Source organism: Galleria mellonella, unplaced genomic scaffold (genome assembly GCF_026898425.1).
Source record: "Galleria mellonella isolate WM207_F2 unplaced genomic scaffold, CSIRO_AGI_GalMel_v1 utg78, whole genome shotgun sequence".
Lineage (NCBI taxonomy): Eukaryota > Metazoa > Arthropoda > Insecta > Lepidoptera > Pyralidae > Galleria > Galleria mellonella.
The window spans coordinates 1,970,190-1,990,969 of NW_026442151.1; the positions used below are offsets into that span (position 1 = coordinate 1,970,190).

The 20,780-nt window shown below is 32.2% G+C and overlaps 2 protein-coding genes across 2 annotated transcripts in view; both read left to right on the forward strand.

Moving 5' to 3' along the window:
- The first annotated feature begins 2,431 nt into the window (after window positions 1-2,431).
- Window positions 2,432-10,956, forward strand: LOC128202179 (Ca(2+)/calmodulin-responsive adenylate cyclase-like). The gene is made up of 4 exons (XM_052901493.1): window positions 2,432-2,603; window positions 4,625-4,632; window positions 7,000-7,332; window positions 10,864-10,956. The coding sequence occupies exons 1-4, from the start codon at window positions 2,432-2,434 to the stop codon at window positions 10,954-10,956; spliced, it is 606 nt and encodes a 201-aa protein (XP_052757453.1).
- The window catches only part of LOC113517375 (Ca(2+)/calmodulin-responsive adenylate cyclase-like), a 79,862-nt gene continuing 66,278 nt past the window's right edge, over window positions 7,197-20,780 (forward strand). Inside the window, exons 1-2 of the mRNA XM_052901391.1 lie at window positions 7,197-7,332; window positions 20,569-20,718. Of these exons, the coding sequence (XP_052757351.1) occupies window positions 20,569-20,718 (150 nt within the window). The 5' untranslated portion in view covers window positions 7,197-7,332. The remainder of the gene's footprint in view (window positions 7,333-20,568; window positions 20,719-20,780) is intronic.

Genomic DNA, 20,780 nt, shown 5'->3' on the forward strand with positions numbered 1-20,780 from the left:
TTTATTCTGCAGCTATATAATAAATTCGCAGTTGAATACAACTCCATTCCATAGACTCACACGTTAAAGTGAATCTAGAAATGGATAATGCTCGTATGTTCGTGAGGAATTTCTTTCAATACGGTTACGCTTGCTCGAGTAGCAGAATTCATATATGTACGTACAATTCCGTTATATTCTTACATTGGAATAACAAAAATTGCAAATCTTAAGTGTGCTTATTGTATTACTAGAACCGCGATAAAACTGTTTTGCTTATTTGGTCGATTCGCACGAAATATGGTTTGTACTACTGTATGATAACAGTATTTTATTTGTATCATGTTTTTAATAATCAGAATCAGCTCATAAATATTTTTTATTTTTATTTTTTTTTTACAAATAAAAAGATAAGTAAAATCCTTTTTTTTTGAGATTGTTTAAAAAAGAATTAAGCATTATTTCGCAGTTTATGATGAAAATAGATCAAGTATGAAATCCGTGAGTGATTTATACAGTGGTTCTAACTGCAGTCGGAAAGGCCTCATTAAAGTCTTACCTGACACATTTTTCATTGTGCACAAGTATAAATGGAATATCAATATAGAATGTGCAATTACAAATGGGAGTGTATCGTTAAAACCAAACTCTTACAGAAAACTAAATATAAAATGATAAATAGTATTTATTTGTAGATCAAAACCGCAATCGGTCTGAAACGCTGTTATAAACTTTTTTTGTAGTAGGTATTTATTATAATGAAGTCTATAAATACTCTATTATACACGCTATTAATTTTACTACGCTATTAAAAGAAAATTAGGTTGAGTTTAAAGTTATTGAACTGGTGTTTTGTGTACGTAGTTATTATAAATAACTCTCATTCTACTTTGTACCGAGTATATAATTCGTGATATTTTGGATAACAACTATGGTTTGAAATAATTACTGAATAACGATTGTCAGTGTTTTGTGTAGGTATTCGCGCGCATGAATAAAATAATCTTCAAATAATATGTATTATTCACTAGAGTACATCTACCTCTTCGTCCGTATGATCAGAATATGTGTACTGACCGGGATAAAAAGTAGTTTATAGCGTTCTTCATCCCATATAATTATAATAATAATAGTATAGTACGTATATACCAAATTTTACAGTGATTGGTGCCTTTAAGACGCTGTAACATACAAGTTACACCTGTTATCCTTTACTGGGTCATCGCCTGCGTGTATATCAATAGTGCAGGCGGAGTTGTAAATTTTTTATCCCATAATAAAAGACCAGTGCAAGAAAAGGATAACTCGAATTAAATCCTAATAGTAATAAGTACCTACAATCAAACTGTTTATAACTACTCATCTTTATCCAAAGGTTGCCTGTAAAAGATCACTTTTAGCGATAAAGCCATCCATTGTTTTCTCAGTGTGATATTTTTTTTTGTAATTGTTTGTATCTACAATAAGTTTGCTACTGTAATTTTTTGGAGGAAACAATAAAGGGTATATCTATCTATATATCTATCTAATAAATCAGGACGCCTGATCCGCGTGGTAATAGTAGGCTGTATCCACCTCCTATGGAAAGAATCTGTATTCAGCTGTGGAAAGTTAATGGGTTGTAAAATTAGGGAGGCACATAACCATAATCTTCGGGAATGGCAACGCACTTTCAACCGATTTCAAATAGAACGAGGTTCTTGATGCGGTTTTATCTTTTTTTGTTTGTCACATTGTTGGTTCTAAACCGATTTCGAATATTATTCTGATCTGAAATGATATACTTACAGTTTGATCCCAAACCAAAATAACTGGTTTTGTCACAATTGAAGTCGGTATTTTTTGTGGGATACAATCTTTAATCAGTTACAGTATATTTTATGAATCCTATGGTGATGGCCCTTCTTATCTATTGGTGAACCATCAGTTTCTTTTCCTAATTGCTTATAAATTTCTACACCGATTTTAATTTAATGGTTTAGAATAGGCGGAATTGTCGCATTTTCCTAGTAATATGAAAAATATGGCAGTGAAACTGTAACGTGTGCAGACATACCACCTTAGTTTTCAGGTGTGATAACGTATGTGGGGTACGACTACCATAGGTATCCCAGTATGTTCTGTCACATTCATGATATGTTAATGTCTATAAGCGTCGGTTACCACTTTCCATATGGTTCGTCAGCATGTTTGCCAGTTATATGAACCAAAAATTAAAAGGCATTGCATAACACACACGAGTCGAGGGCGACATTGTTGTTTCACTTAATTCTTTTTTTTTCTTTAAGTTAGCGTTAAAATCTGTGTTTTGATATTTCAAATATTTATGATTTTTTTTAAATTATATTATTGTTTAATATTTGTTGGTAGATGAGACGACGCGGGCGGACGGTAGTGCGCTCGGCAGCGAGGTGAGGCCGTGGCGGGCGGTATGGACCATGCGGTGAAAGCGATGTCGGCCCGCGGGCCGCTCGCTAGGTTGGTGGCGCGTCGTCGCTTCGAGTCCGCCGAGCTCGAAGAGCTATACGCGCGGTATGCTTGCAAGCTGCAGCGCACCTCCGTCGGCTCAGCGCTGGCGTTGTGGGCAGCGCTCGCCGCCGCACTTGCTGCAGTCGATGCTACGCGTGGGTGGCGTACTTTGTACAAAAGTCGATTGCACTGTCCCATTCGTGTTTAATTAGTTGTTATATATGATATGGCGTTTTAACAGAGGAATCCTTTATAATTATAAAGTATACTCTATTATGTCCATGGTACTGCTCATGTCTATAATTAAAATACTTGTTTGTGTGTTAAATTAGAATATAACCTAACTCATGTATCATATATCATTAAAATTTAATTGAGTAACAAACATCCAAATATATTTATAAACTTTCACATTTGTAATGTTAATAGGATTTCAACAGCACTTGCTTTCTGCACTTGTCCCTGTACGCTCCGAAGTTATAAAGGCCACCTGTTAATAATATTAAACTAGTCCGAGAAAAGGCTCCAATATAGCAAGCAACTTGTCATATATTAACATTATAATTAAATATATTTCCTTTACGAAAGAGAGATGGTTTATAACCCGACAAAAAAGTAGTAGTCGTTTGGAGTTCCAGGCTCCAAGGAGGAATCTAGGATCGTAGCTTTTTGCATCTTATTATTATCAAAAGAGAAGGATGGACAAAAATGTATGGAATGCGTCTCAGTGCTAATAAGGGGTATTCTATACCAATAAGTTATTATATTATAAACTATTATAGCTTTTTGCCCGCTACTTCTTACGCGTGGATTTCAGAAGTAGGAAACCCTTGAAATAAACCACTTATAGGTGGCGTATCAAGGTAATACATATATATTAGTTTTTCAATTAAACCTTTAGTTAGACAACTGTTAAAAATCTCATTTATTTTGGTGCAGTAGTTTTAGCGTGATATCAAAACAAGCATACAGACAGCCAGGCAAATAGAAAACATTGTTAAAAAATCTTTTTTCGGTTTTTATTGTCCTTTTTAAGACCCCTCATATTAATTTTTCTTAAAAATCTCCCATGTACAGATTATGTCTAGTTACAATTTTCATTATATAAGTAAGATATGCCTGAAGATGAAGTTTCGAAACCGGTGTCGTGTATAAATAATGAAAACTTTTGAATGAAGACAGTGGAACAAAGTACAAGTGTAAGTATTTTGAAAAATATTATATAGTCGATAATTTAGTGAACAATCGTGGCTACTTTTTTTTAATAATATAAATTTATTTTATTTTGTTTTGCAAAAAAAAAAAAACGGTGACTTCTATCGTAAACAAATTAATATGGGACAAACACAGGAGCACCTAAATTCAATTAATTGCAAAATAATTAACAAAGTTGGTTCACTGTTGATGAAATAATCGTGTAACCTACACAAAAAATATACAGACGAATTGAGAACTTCCTCTTTTTTGAAAGTCGCTTAAAAGGTTACAAATGACAACCATGAAAAGAGGAATTCAACAACATAATATCCGGCCGTTATTGGTTGCTGGGGGCATTTTGTCGCATCCTCATTTGAGCTTTAGCATAATGTAAATAGGAGTACTGTGGATACTTGATACAATTGCGACCATATTACGAACTAATTTCCTTGTGTCAGTGTAAAATAGATATTATTTCTATTTTATAGTATTATTTATAAAATTACAATTCTTGTGGTCCCGGCATTGACTAGACTACCTCTTCCTTTCTTGTGGGTGTCGTAAGAGGTAATTAAGTACACTCGAGATGTGGGCAGCAGCGTCCCTCTTAAAACCTCACCAAGGCTTAACTGCTGTTGCTAACCAGTCTGCCAACCGTAGCAACTACTGGCAAACTCCCTCAATAGGAGGAGGCATATGTTGGCAGTGGACAATTAACGGCTGATATGATGATGCTATTTCAGAAATGCGTATTAGTAATGAGATTACTGTTAGAACAAAAAAAAGCTTGTCTGTTGAGTTTTTATTTCAGTTTCGAGAAACTCTTGATTACTAACGTGACGCAAGTGACGTAATAAACGTAAAAAATAAGCCAAAACATTTTTGTTCTAACCTATTTATATCTATACCTATAAAACCTATTTATCAAATTAGATTTAGTTTATTTTATAATTATCTTAATTTCTTATTTTTGTTCTAGAAAATACTGTGACTTGGCCCAGTATAAACATATTTAAATGACAAGTTGTTGCAGAGCAGTACTTTCATAAGTGACGTCATTTCCTTAAGTTATAATTAACTCACGCGTATTACGTAGTAGGCTTTCCTTCGATTCAACCCCCTCGGATATAATTAGCAGTTCATTAATTAACAAATTCGAGGCGTGTTTTTTATTTTGACAACGAAAACAAAACATCAACATGCTAAGAGACCTTGTTTTGTTATTTGGAAACGTTGAAGTATGCTTTTCTCCTCCATTTCTTTGCTCTCATTTTTGTGTTCATTTCATGCTTATAAATAGATTTTTTTAACTTTAGAACTTCAAAAAGAAGGAAGTTCTCAAACTGATTGTATTTTTTTTAATGTTTATAGCTCCAACATTTACAAACGGATTTTAATCAAATTTACAGAAATTTAATCAAAATTGATTCATTAGTTTTTAATCGAAAATAAATGGTTTTGGCATAGTTGAAGTCAGATTTTCTGTGGAACACAATCTTAAATTATTAAACAATACACTTATCTATAGATAAAGGAATTTAAAAATAAAAACTATAGATATATCTAGATAGCGTGTCCAGCCAAGTTCAAAGAAAATAAATTACTTAAATTATATTTTAATTGCATCTCTAACACACATAACAACTGATTGAACTGAGAACTCAGAGTAGTGTGAACGACCTATAAATTTACGTGCGTGTTTATGAATACGTACTTATACTTTTCTACAGTAAATATTTACAAATATTATAGGTGTAATAAATAATTCTGTTATACCGTATCAAATTGGTTTAGTATTGCGAGAATACAGTATTGCATTGAGACAAAAATTATTGGTTGCCTTATATTTTTCGAGCTGTTCTCAATTAGCCTGACGAAGATTCTTGAAAAAGATTCTCCTCTCTTTTTTTAAGTCGTATCTTATTCCATAATAGCAAGAGCACTATCCTTTTATCATCACGCTAATCAGCTTGCTTGGTATAGGTTTATTATATTTTTTTTCTAGCAACTTGACCTGGTATACAAACTGATATTTTTTTTAATGGTGATAATCATTGCCTATAGACATGAATAGTATTATGACTATCACACAATATACTGCATCGACATGCTACTTCTCATTCGTTGCCATTCTTGAGGAGTAAATTTGAGAAAATATTATTTTATATATATTTCAAATAAGTAATCCTCCTAAAATCTGTATACGTAGTAGCAATTTTTCATCAGAAAGCAAGAACTGTTTAAAACTTTTTGTATAATTAAAAAAAAATTTGGAAATGAATAAGAATTCGTTCTGATTTATATATATATATACACAATAATAATAGAATGAGATTTATAGGTCCAAATATTTTGTTCCTGGTTCTATGTTGTTGATCGCTTTATTACTGTCAGTAGCTGTTTGATGAAACGGTTAAATAAATATAGGTCAACAAGTAACATAACTTGTGTTGCCAATTTTCGTCGACGGAGACGCGAATTTCATAAACAATGACTGAAATAATGTAATAAAACATATAGTTAAGAGATGCGCTTAAAAAGATAAGCTTATTAGACTTTCTGCACATTATGTGTACTATAATTATACATATATAGTATTATGTATTTTGCTTTATATACTACAAATTATTCACAACAATAACATGCAGAAATACATTTCGTGTGTTATGTTCATACGAGTATGTACTTATTATTTCAACCACAATTAGCTAGTAAGACATTTCTGCTGTCTCTCTCTCTCTCTCTCTCTTATTTTGCAATTTGTTCATGAAATAGTGAGTTAATTGTTATGAATCATTTTCTTGGAGGACAAATAATGCACTGACACATGTATGTTAGGATAATGCTACCTAAGTTTACTTGCCTTCTTTGTGTATGTATTTAGTATTTAATAAAATCAACTGAAAAAAAAACTATAGTCCTTTTTGTTCAGTTGATTGAATTACGAGTTATTGTTTAACAAGCATTTTGTTAGATCGTTTGGTTGGATGGTTGTCTGTTTACTTACTTTATATTAGTTATATTTATATAATATCACAAATATACTAATTGGAGTAATTAATTATTACTATTGGATGTAAATGAAAAATATGCTAAAGGGTAAAATTGTAATAATCATCATTCTTTATGGTAGTGTTCTACTAGTGTAACTAAATAATTTTCTCAAAAAAAAAAAAAACAGCCAGATTAAATTTCGAGTTTCTCATTCTAACGTGATTTTTTCTAGTTTTTCTATCCCAATAAAACTTTGGAAAACTTTTCACTTAGTAGAGAGATTCGTTAATTTTTCAGTAGATTTCGATATCACTAGTAATATTATTTTTTTATGATTGTAAAAATGTAAATATTGTCCAGGTGGGTGTACTGAGCGCGCATGCTCTTTTGTGCGGCGGCCTGGCATGGTGGTGCGGTCGCACTGGTGGCGTAGCCCCCGAGCGGCGGCTGCCACGCGCGTGCTGGCTTGCGTTGGCCGGCGGTGGCACGGCACTCGCCGCCACTCTACCAGCTTGGTCGCCCAGCGCCGCCGCCGAGGGTGCGGCTCATGTCGTCTGGGCGGTGTTCGCCGCCTATGCGCTGCTGCCGGTTGGCGCCCCCGTCGCTGCTGCTTTTGGCATACTTCTGCCCACCGTTCATACTATAGCGGCGGCGCTCGTCGCTCATCGGTTTCCATACCACGTTTGGCAACAGGTCAGTACACATTTATACTAGTATACGACTTTAACAGCAAAAGTGATAGGTGAATTCGTCTACTTTGCTAAAAGCTAAGTGTTATTTTGTTATATTTTAGTGTATGTGTATATTTATTTGATAGGAGCGTTCACAATTACCGCAGTTTGACAATTTCGTTATTATATAATAATTTTCAAAATCAATTTAATTAACAATTTGACGTGATGTAACGTTGCTATACTTCGTTATGAATGCTCTTATAAATAATTCAGTGTACTCTTGGGTCATTCTACTTGTATACTTAAGAAGCAAAAATATTATTTATAAATTATTGATGCCACTAGTTCAGTAGCTAGTTTAACTATATGCCACACAGAAATCTATTGTGGTATATAGTTAAACTAGACCTCAATCGCGAAGCCTCACCGACGATCCACCGTCATTGTGAAAAACGACCACTCTGCCAAGAGTGTACGACTGAAGAGAGGGGGGTGGAAAACATCATAATTAATTATAGGTGAATTCGTCACGATGAAGGGGGGAGGGGGAGTCGAAGCGTCCGGAATTGGTTGTCATCCCTCCGCAAGGGGATACGTGACATTACGTGTGTATCCTATGGATGCCAGCAACTCTAGCAGTAAGGACATGAGCATTGCCGGTTCAAAAAAAGCCTTAATATTTCCTTTTCGGAAAATTTTAATTAAGTATTAGTGGAAATATATCCTTCACTAAAATTTATCCTTTCCTAAAATTTAACCTACTAAGTGCAAATAACACCAGAGGAAAATTATTCACTAAATAGACCTTGACAAAAGATGAGTGAAGGCAAATGTAACAGACCTCATGTTGGATGCCAAAAGGGCATAGCAATCACTATAAAGTATGTTGCCAAATGATATAAAGTGCATAATATACATAAAAAATAACTTTATTAGTCTAAACTTCATCAATTTCAAATATAGATGGACTTAGTTATAATAATTAGACATTACAGAGTGACGTAATATCTATAAATAATTTAATGCCCTAGGTAACTGATACCATAAACTGTCTGGTGACAGACGTAACAGTAAACTATATGTCATGGTCAAGCTATTATATAGAATCCCCGAATTAATAGTGCTTTTCATAAAAACTTTTCTTACCACTCATACTATGTTTGAATAATCAATAAAAGTATAGGTGTGATGTCAGACTAGGGGCTTGTGGCATATGAGCTTAGACATAATGTCAAATATTGCACTTGAAATTACGTAATTCTGTCAAAAACATGAGTTTATAAGTGTAATTAAAAATTGACACACAGTATCTAAAACTACTTAAGTATCAATAAATGAACAATATGAATATCTTATACTATAACTAGCGACCCGCCCCGGCTTCGCACGCGTGCAATGCTGATAATAATTAGCGCCGCTGGCCCCCCATTACATTATGATATTACATTAGAAACCTAAAATTATCAGTATTTCTCTATTATATTATACATATAAATCTTCCTCTTGAGTCATTCTATTTATTAAAAAAAAAAAGCAATAAAATCCGTTGCGTAGTTTTAAAGATCTAAGCGTACATAGGGGCAGACAGTCGGGATTCGACTTTGTTTTATGCTATGTAGTGATGGGTATTTTCAACTGACTTCAAAAAGAAGAAGGTTCACTGCTGAATATAATCAAAATAATAAGAATTACCTTTTACGACACCCACGTGAAAGAAAGGGATGGCCTATCATATGTCGGGACTACATGGACTCACCACAATGTGCAATTACAACGCGTCAAATGTGAATAACAACAAAAAAAAAAATACAAACATTAATTTAGTTGTCTAAAAAAAATAGACTAAATATTTTGACAAAATTTTCATCCTTAAAAGTCAGCTATTGTAATACATTATTTACAATTTTTATTTATCTATTGAATTTTTAGATTTTTGTATTGTTAGACGATTGTTAGACAATCTTGATTTGTTTGAAAAAATTTGTTAAGAGAAATTGTTATTATATAAAAAAGATGTACCTTTTATCGACATCGCTACGGTTCCGGTCATAATCTTTTAATATATTGGGCATTGACCTTTATATAAGACGGCGGTAAACCTATTATTTTGCTACAGATGACCTGTATTAGTTGACCTCCGACGTGAAACAATTGGTGTGTAAGAATAGGTCAACTAATAAAACAGGCTACGTTAGCGAATTCGGATCACGTCTATTTGTATTGTGTGTTTACTTGTCTCTAATGTTACAACGATTTTCTATAATACATTTGACACGATACATAAGTTACGGATCGTATCAATATATCGATCTCAAATGAATTGCATTATTGAGTATCCTTCTAAGATGCTGTTTTGATTAATAAACGAAATGTGAGTTAGACACAGCAACTCACTCCGTAATGACTGAATAAATGATTGATTGAATGATTCTGCATGTTGACCAAACTATATGGAAGTATTCTTATATGTTTTTACTCAGTAATAGAATATTCTTAGATTATATAGATAGAGCATCGAGCCTCAAAAACGGGTCAACTTTTTGTTAGCTACTCGTAAAATTAGCTGACTCGTTTTTTTTTATTAATGTTCTATATACTTCCGCACACAATGTATCTTGACGTATCTATATTTAATTATTTAATAAATGAGATGTTACGCATTAAAAAGGTGCAAAATTTTTAAGACAAAATAAATATAGAAGTTATAATCGCTCATAACTATCTATCACGCAAAAATATATGAAAGTTGACCCGCTTTTCTCGAAGCATTTCTATAGAGACACTTTATTTATATAATTTAAGGGGATGTTATTTGTATTAAAAAATAATAGTCTTGGTTTCTCGTTTCCTTTATATCAGCCATCTCAAGTTACCAACTAATCGCATTTGTATACAGAAAAAAAGTACTCGATGTAAGAGTAGAAGTACGTGATGGGAAAAAACGAGTTAAACCATCATAGTTTTATTTGTAAATGGACGAATGTATATTTAATTCTCCAGGGATAAACAAACCGCTAAAATAAAAGGATTAAACTTCAGTATTATTCTTTTAGACATCAACTGTTAGAAATAAAGTATGTTTCTATGAAATGACAAACGTAACGGTCGCCTACAGATTGAAACAGCACCGTGAATATCACAGAATCTATTGTGATGCCTGTGATACCCCCCATGCGTTGTCATTCTAAAGGAGAATAGAGAACAATATATTATACGATAATTTATTATATATCTATCATATTTAAGAGCTGCGCTCTTGTCGGTGGAGCTCTTGCCACTCACTACGATTTTCAGCGAGTCTCTTCACCTCTTGATACTTGATCTGCCTGATGTAACACGACACTAACTCCTTCGATTTTGATCTGCCTGATGTAACTATAACTCCTTCTTGATCTGCCTGATGTAACTATGCCTCGGTCTCCCTCTTCCCCTCCTTCCTTGTATCTTACCTTCTATTATAATGTTCATAAGTTCGTCGTATCGTATCAAGTGTCCCAACATCTTTCCCGTTCTGTCCTCAATAGTTCTAATAATTTATTATATAATTCAGCCTTATTTCGTGAAACAGAATAGTGACTGCCTGTCGCTCATAGTCGTGAACAATGAGTATCACAGAATACACAGTCACCCGTGGCAGCCTTGAATACATGAAGACTAGACTCAAATGTTATGTTTCCTGTATCATATCAATACTTCAACTCACTGGAATGATTTCTGATATATTGTAAAATAGCCACCCGCCCTGTCTCCGCATGCCTGCTAATTAGCATATTTTTTACATACAAATCGTTCATAAAAAATATCTAAATGACAATGAAATCTCAATCAACATCCGTTACGTGGATCGCAATTTGTCAGCGACTTTTTTTATACTATTTAATTAATAAAGATATATCTAATAAATGTACGTTTAAATTAAATTGGATTGTTTGAACCTTTGAAATTTCGTACACACATGAAATATGAATGTGGTGATGGCTGTAAGGGTAGAGGAAGACCTAAAAAGAAATGGATGGTCTGTGTAAAATATGATATGGTTAAAATTGAAGTGAATGCGGAAATTACTGTGAATAGAGATAAATGCAAGAGGAAAACATATTACGCCGACCTCACATAGATATGCAATTGGGGTAAGGGCATGAAGATAGTGACATGATTATGTTTATAGGTTAATAAATAATGTAGTTTTTATCCTAATTCACCTGAGTTAAGCAACAGGGCACAGCTTTCATATATACTATTATAGCATTTCATATATACTATATATGGAATTATTGTGAATGCTTTTAGTTTGTATATAGGTACCGAATAAGAAACTCATTCATTAGGCGAACATCTGGTGTATAGAAACAGAACGGGTCCAGAGAGATTAATTATTTTCATAAATAGTTATACTATATACAAACTATATATACAATTATAGAAATGTAATACTACATAAGACTTGTAATTATAATGTCGTTCACACTGCTAGATTGTGAAATTACCTATCCGTGAAAGTCAAATTTTTAAAAACAGATTTAAAAACTTTTATGAACATATTTATATGTATGAATATGTAAGTATATGTGTTTGTGTATATGTGTATACACAAAATTAATTATAATATAATTGGCTATATATAAATTGAAGTTTCATTCAGTTCTTTTTGTTTGTTATTTGTCACAACAAAGACTTGTCATTTCTACTCATTAATATTGAGGCTCTTTCAAATTTGGTTTGCTGAAAGAGAACTCTTGTAGTGAGATCGTCTTTGTACATTTACTTACGTCTGTCATATTTTTATATATTATCAGTGTATTCAATAAAGTATACATAAATAAATAATTAACTAGTACCTGTGAATTTGTTCGTGTGGCCAGGCATTTATGTAACATGTCTTTATCCATAACAAATTCTATGTGTACCTACTTTTAATGTAATTTCACAGCTTTCACATTTGTATAATCTTATTATTTGTAAGGATTTAGTCCTATTTATGCATAGCAAGTATTCAATAGAGAGATTTACGTAAGAGAAGATTGCTTTCAATTAAATCTGAGTGCTTCAGGTGAATGAGTATGTTACTAGATTGTATATTTTATATTTAAAAAAAGAATATTATACTCATATTTTTATTTATAAATACCAATATAATCATTATTAAGGTATAGTTATCCTATGTTTTTAGATGCCAATTTTGAGCAAATGAGATTCATGTTTACAGGGTATGTCTGTCATTCTTGTTAGGTATAATACATAGGTATACTATATCATTACAATATTATAAGTGCCACACGACCACACTAATTACCCGGTCCTCAACTTAGAATACCCATTATTATTAGGAATAAGGTGATGAACTTTTTGAAATTCGTTTCGTAAATTAAACCTAAACTCGACTGGGAATCGAACCGGGACCTTATTTACACAAATCAATGTGCTCACGAGCGTCACGGAGGTTGTCGAATGTGAAATAAAGTGAAAAGTCTTTTATTCTCCTCAAACGATACGATAATATCTATCGTTTAATCTATATTAACAATATGCACACAAAAAATCTTAATTACATGTGGTTGTTATTTATATATTAACATGCATATTATATTAGTTGAATCGTCAATGATTACTCATTTAACATTTAAATGCTTTTTGGGTCAATACAATCTGTGATTTATACATAGTATCCCGGTCTATCGGTCTTCTCTTAAATTCCCATTTTATATTGACTTTTGTTTTTTTGACGACTTCAAATAGAGACATGGATTTATTTTCGTTGCTTATTGATCCAGCGTAGTGCCGTCAGTGTTTTTTCACAGTTAAATTTATTTATAGGTTAAAAAGTTTAGTCGTTTGAACGCTTTTGATCACAAAATAGAAATTCCGGGACATGTGCCGGTAGAACTTGTGCCCTGACTTGCGACTTGTTATAAAAAATCGTTTTATTATAAAACTAGCGATTTCTCGTGGCTTTACCCGTATACATCAGTATATGAAGTGTACAAAGATAGGATTATGTTAGTTAGGATATAATCTGTGTATTAAATCAAATTCGTTTAGTCGTTTAAGCGTGATTAACAAACATCCATCCATCCTCACAAATTTTCGTATTTATGACATAAGAAGGACTAGGATTAGATGTACTCACGGCATTATTAAAATTATATTACGGTAAAAAATACTCTATGTGTGTATTTAAAACACGAGTATTGTTTATCTGTATACCAAATTTTAATGTCAAATTGTAAGATCAATTTATACATATATAATCAGGTAGTACTGTAAAAACATCATCAAAAGCCAAACTGCGGTTCCCAAATCGTTTGTCAAGCGTGGCGACTATTGGCAAAATCTCCACAAGGGGGTTAAAGAGTTATGAGGGAGGCTATGTTCAGCAGCGGATAGTTAACGGCTGATACAACAATTGAACTGTATTTTATTAATTTGCTGTAATTATAATAAAAACTCCTTAAATCTATAAAACAATGGAAGTTAAAAAAAATAAGCGTGGAATTTTTAAATAGTTATTATTTCGATGTCAAAATATACCTACATATTTTTTTCTGTCATATTATATATGTACTGATTTGATGTCATGTAGACCTATTTATATTTCTTATTGTATATATTAAGTACTACCTGCGCCGACGGATGTTTGTATTTATATATTTTTTTTACAATTTTCCAAAATTTTTTCCACTAAAATGTTTCTCGGATTTCAAAGAATACTTGAAAAAATAACCGAATACGCACATATGGTAACAGTAATTTTTATTTATATACATAAATGTAAATATATAAATATAAACTATTCGTAACAACTAACGATAACATATTGTTTGTCATCAGTTCTTTACCCCTTGTCAAAAATAGATAAATGTTGCGGTGCGATGCTATTTCTACTAGTTTTTTTCCGTTCTGTAATTCCAATAAATGACAGGCTTGAGTGCCTATAATCAATTAGTTTGCGCTAGTTTTATCATTTTCGCTTTGTGCGGGTAAATTGATCGTCGATATTATAACCTTCTTTTACGGTAATGAATACAGAAGTACCTATATTTTTTGCACAAATTAGCTATAGCTTAGAAGATTTTTTTTTTTTTTTTTATAAAATCTGAGCCTTTTGCTAGAGATTACAGCATGAGGTTCTTCAAAATTGCGTGTTAAGGTTTCTTAAGCGGCGGAAATGCGCGTGACATCACTGGTGTTAAAGATGTCCATATGCTACGGTAACCCCGTTTACCATCAGACGGACCGTATACTTGTTTGCTATCATAGTAGTGTAAAAAAAATTCAATAGCTGTTTATTACATAAAAAATCTATTTAAGTTTTAACAAGTAAAAATATACAAATATAAAATTACATATTTCATAAATTCCACCTATTTTTAAGTTAGTTAAAATGTAACATAAATAACTATCGGTTTACTAATCGGTTACATTGATATTTTGTATCAATATTAGTAAGAAGGGATGAGCATCAATACTGTAGTCAGGTATAGGCAAATTCAACCTGTGTATTCCGATTGAGCTCGTAGCTTGTACTTTAGTGAGATGTTTCTTTGATCTAGTCCAATGCTTGGATAACGTTAACAGTAGGTATATTTACTTTCGATACGAACCTTTTTATCTTTAGATAGCTTTCAATAGGTAATCATGTTCTGTTGAAAGCAAATCATACCCTCGTCTCTGATCCCAGGCGGCCATACTACGTTAGGAATTCATATGTATTATGACGTAGATAAAAAATATAGATTGATAATGTAATAGAGAATTGAATAAAGTTATATGTATGTTTTTTTCAATCGATGAAAATGGAATAGTACATCTACATATGTTAATGGTGTACAATAATAACAGGGCATTAGCGGAAAATGAGCCGTTTGGCCCATTATGGGGAATCTATTTACTTAGATACAACCACGATGATTTTTAGAAGAATCTGCGTTTTTCAATCCGCTTGCCAAGCGTGGCAACTACTGGCAAAACCTCCCAATACGGGGAAGCTTATGTTCAGCAATGGACAGATAACGGCTGATGTGGTAAGAACAAAATAAATTATTAGATATTTTTGACAAACCCTTTCATAGCTAGCTACAGTATAAGAGAAATTACTATTTACTATTACTATATTCTTTAATATAAAATGGGTCGATCTGTCAGTCAGATCGCTGATTTAAACTAATATTCTAAAGAGAAAAGATGATATTTTTGTTTGTAATGGATACATTAAAAAATATATATAATCGTTTTTTACCTATAGAAAACTGCCATATCAGCGAGTACCTACATGATTGTATTTTATTAAAAAAACCGTGCCAAATCAGGACAGGTCGCTAGTCTTTTTACGTGCTTAATTTGAAATATATAGAAATAATTAGAAAAAAAAAAAAAAAACAAGTTGATAGTTTTCTCCAAGAAGATTGATGTAGACATCGAACAATGTAATTTATTTGCATAAGAGATTTAATAAATCAATTTGAGTGGCACATACGAGTAGACATTATTTATTCTTATCAGAGTAGTCGTAAGTTAGCGGTTGAATTTTGATAATAACGAACGGGCGTACAAGTATAAAATTATTATTTGTAAGTAATGTAAATGGTGTTCAAAAGACTGGTAATGACAAGAAATGAAAACACATTTTCCCCCAAACGAAACGAGATAATGATAGGAATGATAATGCATGGTAACGCCTTTTATAAATGAATAATTTCAATTTATCCATTTGTTAAACAAGGACGGAGAGAGTATCGAGTTAAGAATGTTTATGTCGAAATGTGGCAACATATTTTACCTATCAAGTTCGAAAACAATTTTTATTTTTTTCTAATGTATTTAAAATTATCTATAGCGAACTAAAATGTTTAATATGTAATAAGATTTTTTCAGTCGACTAAACGGAGGTTCTCGATTCGATTATATTTTGTTTTGCTTATGTTTGTTACCTCAGAACTGATTGAGTGATTTATAAACCGATTTAGAAAATTATTTTTTTTAAAGGCTAAATTTATATTGACTTGTTTTGCCGTGATTGAAGTCAGCGTTTTTTTTTGCTAAACAAAATATACTTGTTAAACTGTCATTGTCATTATTTGTATATTTATATATAACCTATTTTGATGCATAATGATTGTATACTATTTTTTTTTAGATTATTGCGTACCTAAAAATAATTGAATAATACACAAAATTACTTTATTAAAAAAAACTTTTGAATTTTTTTTTTTCAATTTGTTTACTGATTAAGCATGTGATACTTTTAGGGTAAATTAGGCTAATCGAACGAATCTTGTTTTACTGTTTTTTTTTTTCAATTCTTGTTTTGTACATAAACACGTTCTTAAGAATGGCTAAGATGAATCTTTAGTTATTTTAGCTTAGTATCAGGTTCTAAGTTGTAGCTCATATTATTTGAGTCTAATTCCATCTTTAGTAAAAACGTATTTCATAATTTATCCTTCACCTACCTCGTATCAATAAGTACATCAGAAAGTGTCGTGGTGTCCCTGTTTACGCCACATTTAAATAAATACTTTCGTCTTGTTACATAATGACTGTTTCACAAGTTTATTATATACTAGCTATTACGTGCGACTTCATCCGCGTGATCGGGATATGTTTACTAATCGGGACAAAAAATAGCATGTATCCTTTTTATCCCATATAGTAGTCGATTTTATTTTTTGTTCCTTATAATTATCTTTTTCTTCACTAGCGCCTGTGTATTCATTATTAAAGCTTATTTTTATGGAGAAAATGTATTTGTAAATTATGTAAACAACTACAATAGTGTAATGCAATGATTTTATTTTATCTCATGACCATTAATCATTGCATGTTCACGTCATAGTGTTGGACGACTGTACTCTGTTGTTATATATGTGCTATTTGACCGATCTGATATGGTACAGTTAAAAGGAGGAGCCGAATTTATGATATGAACAATTAAGCACACTTTGGGCGTTCACGCTTGTCATATGTGACATGTATAGAACATATCTAGCTATTATAAATTACTTTTATAAATATCCAAGATTGTAAAGCTGTTTGGATGTGTAAATATTTGGATATATGTTGCTCAATCATGTGTAAAGAACTAAATGGATTTGAAATGAAATTTAATATACAGAACAACTATATCCTTGATTAATCCACGTGCCAAGAGTAGGAGTAATCGTACATTGACCCTATTGGAAGTTACAGGCTTTAACAACATTTTTTTGATAACACTAAGCGTCTCTCCAATTATATTATTGTTTACTAATAACAATTGTTTTTACGTCTAAGCTGTTTAGGTACTTATTTAGATATGAAAATAAACATTTTTATATTTGCAAGTACAAGGTAATCTTGTTTCTGGCGCATGTGTGTTAATTATACTTACCAGATGGCCGGGAAATCTGGTATGTACTGGAATTTTTCGTTTTTCCCAGTAAATAGACTTTATCGTCCCGGATTCCGAACACCTGCCAATTAGTTTTTTTTTTTTTAATAAAGCTATAAGTGTAACTAGTGTTGTAAATATATCATTTACGGCACGGATAATAAGTTTGTATTAATCAATAAGTAAAAAGAAAGTGCTTAATTTTGATTGTGTTTTTTTATATTATAGAAATACACAATATGTATAGAGGTATATGTAGATAGGTAACTCTTGTCTGAAGTAAATTTTACAAACTTTTTTCCCCTTTAAAAATACAACAAGTAAAAACGTTATCGTGACTTAATTAATTATTTATTTTTATTTATTCATTATTACGGCCTTGCTTAGGAGCAAGCAAGGTAACGGGGTAGGCCCCATTACCTTAGAATTATTCCAGAAATGATAATCTGTATCTGTTATCCTTACTAATACTTTAATTAATACATGATACTTTTTACTGCAATTCATTCGGGCAAAACCGTGGGTTACAGCATGGGTTTGCTGTCTGTTGTTTGTGCCTTATTGGCTGAATCAGTCGTCATAAAATTTGGTATAGAAAAGGATAAACTAGGCTATTTTTTAGGTTTATACATTTTGTTTATATTTATATATATATATATATATATATATATATATATATATATATATATATATATATATATATATATATATCAGAAAGTCTCCCAAAGTTTATCAAAAAACGATCCAATGCCTTTAGAAAGTATGAGATAGTTTATAATTTATAGATTAGTGAGATACGATACTAGATAATAAATAATAGTTACAAACGATGCGACGGAATATATTTAGTATAATGATGAGTCAAAATGCGGGGGCGCAGAGCCGTCGTCGCGGGCGGCCGACAGGTCTTATTTGCTTAATTCTGGATAATGCACGTCTCACTGCCTACTGTATAAACGTCATAAATATATTAAATGATGCAATAACAATAAATATGTAGTTACGCATGAATGAAAAAAAGTGTTCTAATATATGTTCATAAGTACTTAAACAATTGCAGCTTTTGTTTTTATTTAAATTTTAGACTAGCGATCTTCCTCGCCTTTATACGGATAGATAGATAGGTTCAAAAATTAGTATTTTATATTTATTAGCTATACTAGTAAAATTTTTGGTACTTTGGGTTACAGTAGTGAAACTTTCGTAGATATGGTCCACCCTGCTCTTCTTAAATTCACCTATGAATATATGTGTATGTATATGTATATATAATTTCATTGAAAAATAAGTAATTCCAGTAAAACCAGTCGCGCTTTTAACGGGAATACAACTCTCTTTTATAAAAATGTGCTTCCATAAGTTTATCTGAAAGAAATTTTATGGAGGGAATTCGAATTATTCAGTACTTCTAAAGGTTTCTTAAAGGTCGGCAACACATGTGCGATATTTCTGGTGTAACAGGCGTCTATAAGCTATGGTAATCCTGTTTACCTTCAGACGGGTAGTATGTTTGTTTGCTATTATAGAGGTATAAGAAAACCTAAATACTTATATACCGTTTTGTTCAAATCACAACAAAAAGCTGACTCTATCTTACTGCATAAAAAAATATCAAAATTGACACACATACAAAAAAGCACCGTCGAATTGAGAATTTCACGTGTACTTTTTGTAAATCGGCGCATTTTTAAGAGTTTAGGCTCGATAAATGTCTTTTCGTGTAATACCCAGGTGATTGATTATGAGATTATGCATTCTTCAAACATTCGATACGGCCACGATTCTAAGGTTTAATCGACGACAATGGACGTTAAACCTTTTATTTCATTTGACAGGTAATTTTCACGGAGCATTGATAGATTGCGTTCCATTTACCGAAGTGATTGGAGCTTCAGCCTGTAACGTTCCCTGCATTTATTTCTCTGTCCTTAAATGATAAAAACATTTTTTTTTTTGCATCTTTTTTTAGGTTTAATTTTACAAACTACGAATCTATTACGAGTATATTAAGCCTTATTTATGTAGATATATAGAGTAGTTAGTTATGTAGAGTATATAGCCAAAGCCGGAATTTTGTCAATATCTGTCATGACTTTAGTGGTTTTCGATATTGCTTATCGAGGGCTTTGTCCATATAGTTCATTCTTTGTGTATCCATCTATCCATATCAGCCGTTAACTATCTACTGCTGAACATAGGCCTCCCCCTATTTGGGATTTTGCCAGTAGTCTTCTAGTATGTTATTCTCTTGTTTATTCCCATTTCTTGTTTCTAGTGTAAGTTTGGACGCAGTATGGTCTGTTATTATTTGAAGCAATATTTTTTTTTACTTAATATTAGTTTTAATAGGAAATAACTATTCTGTTATGCATAACAAAATGTACACATCATGGTTATCAAAAAGAAGAGTACCTATTTATCTGTGGTGTCATTACTGTGGTGTAACTGGCACCAAAACCTTTCAGAATTCTCTTTTTTTTAAAAATAGATGTTTATTAATTTAAGCATCTGTATATTTTTTTTTAATAAAAATTAAAATATTTGTGGTAAAAGTATTTAGTCTGCCTGTACTGCAGTATTTTTGTTTTCACAATACCTCTGAATAGTATAGCGAATTAGTACAAATATCAAGTATTGGTAAGCACGCGGTTCTTCTGGAAACCATCGAGTTACCGGTGAATTCGCAAACCTCACCTATTATCCCTTAATGGTATCTCACTAGCATAAATCTTTAGCACAAGCAGCGATACCATTCCATTTCATTCTTAAAACATATACTCTGTTAAGTCTAAGTAGTCGTAATAAATTATTGCAATCGACATGGCACGAGTCGTGAGCCATTAATGTTACATTAACACTTATGCTAATTGATAATGTTTGTTTACACAGATGGTGGGCAACGTGGTGGTGTTTGTGTGCGTGAACGTTGTGGGCGCGCTGATGCACTCGCTGATGGAGACGGCCCAGCGGCGCGCATTCCTCGATACGAGGAACTGCATCGCGGCCAGGCTTGACATGGAGGATGAAAATGAGAAATTGGTAATGAAAACTTTTTTATAATACTTAGAATAACCAACATGTTAACGGATAACCCGATGTAG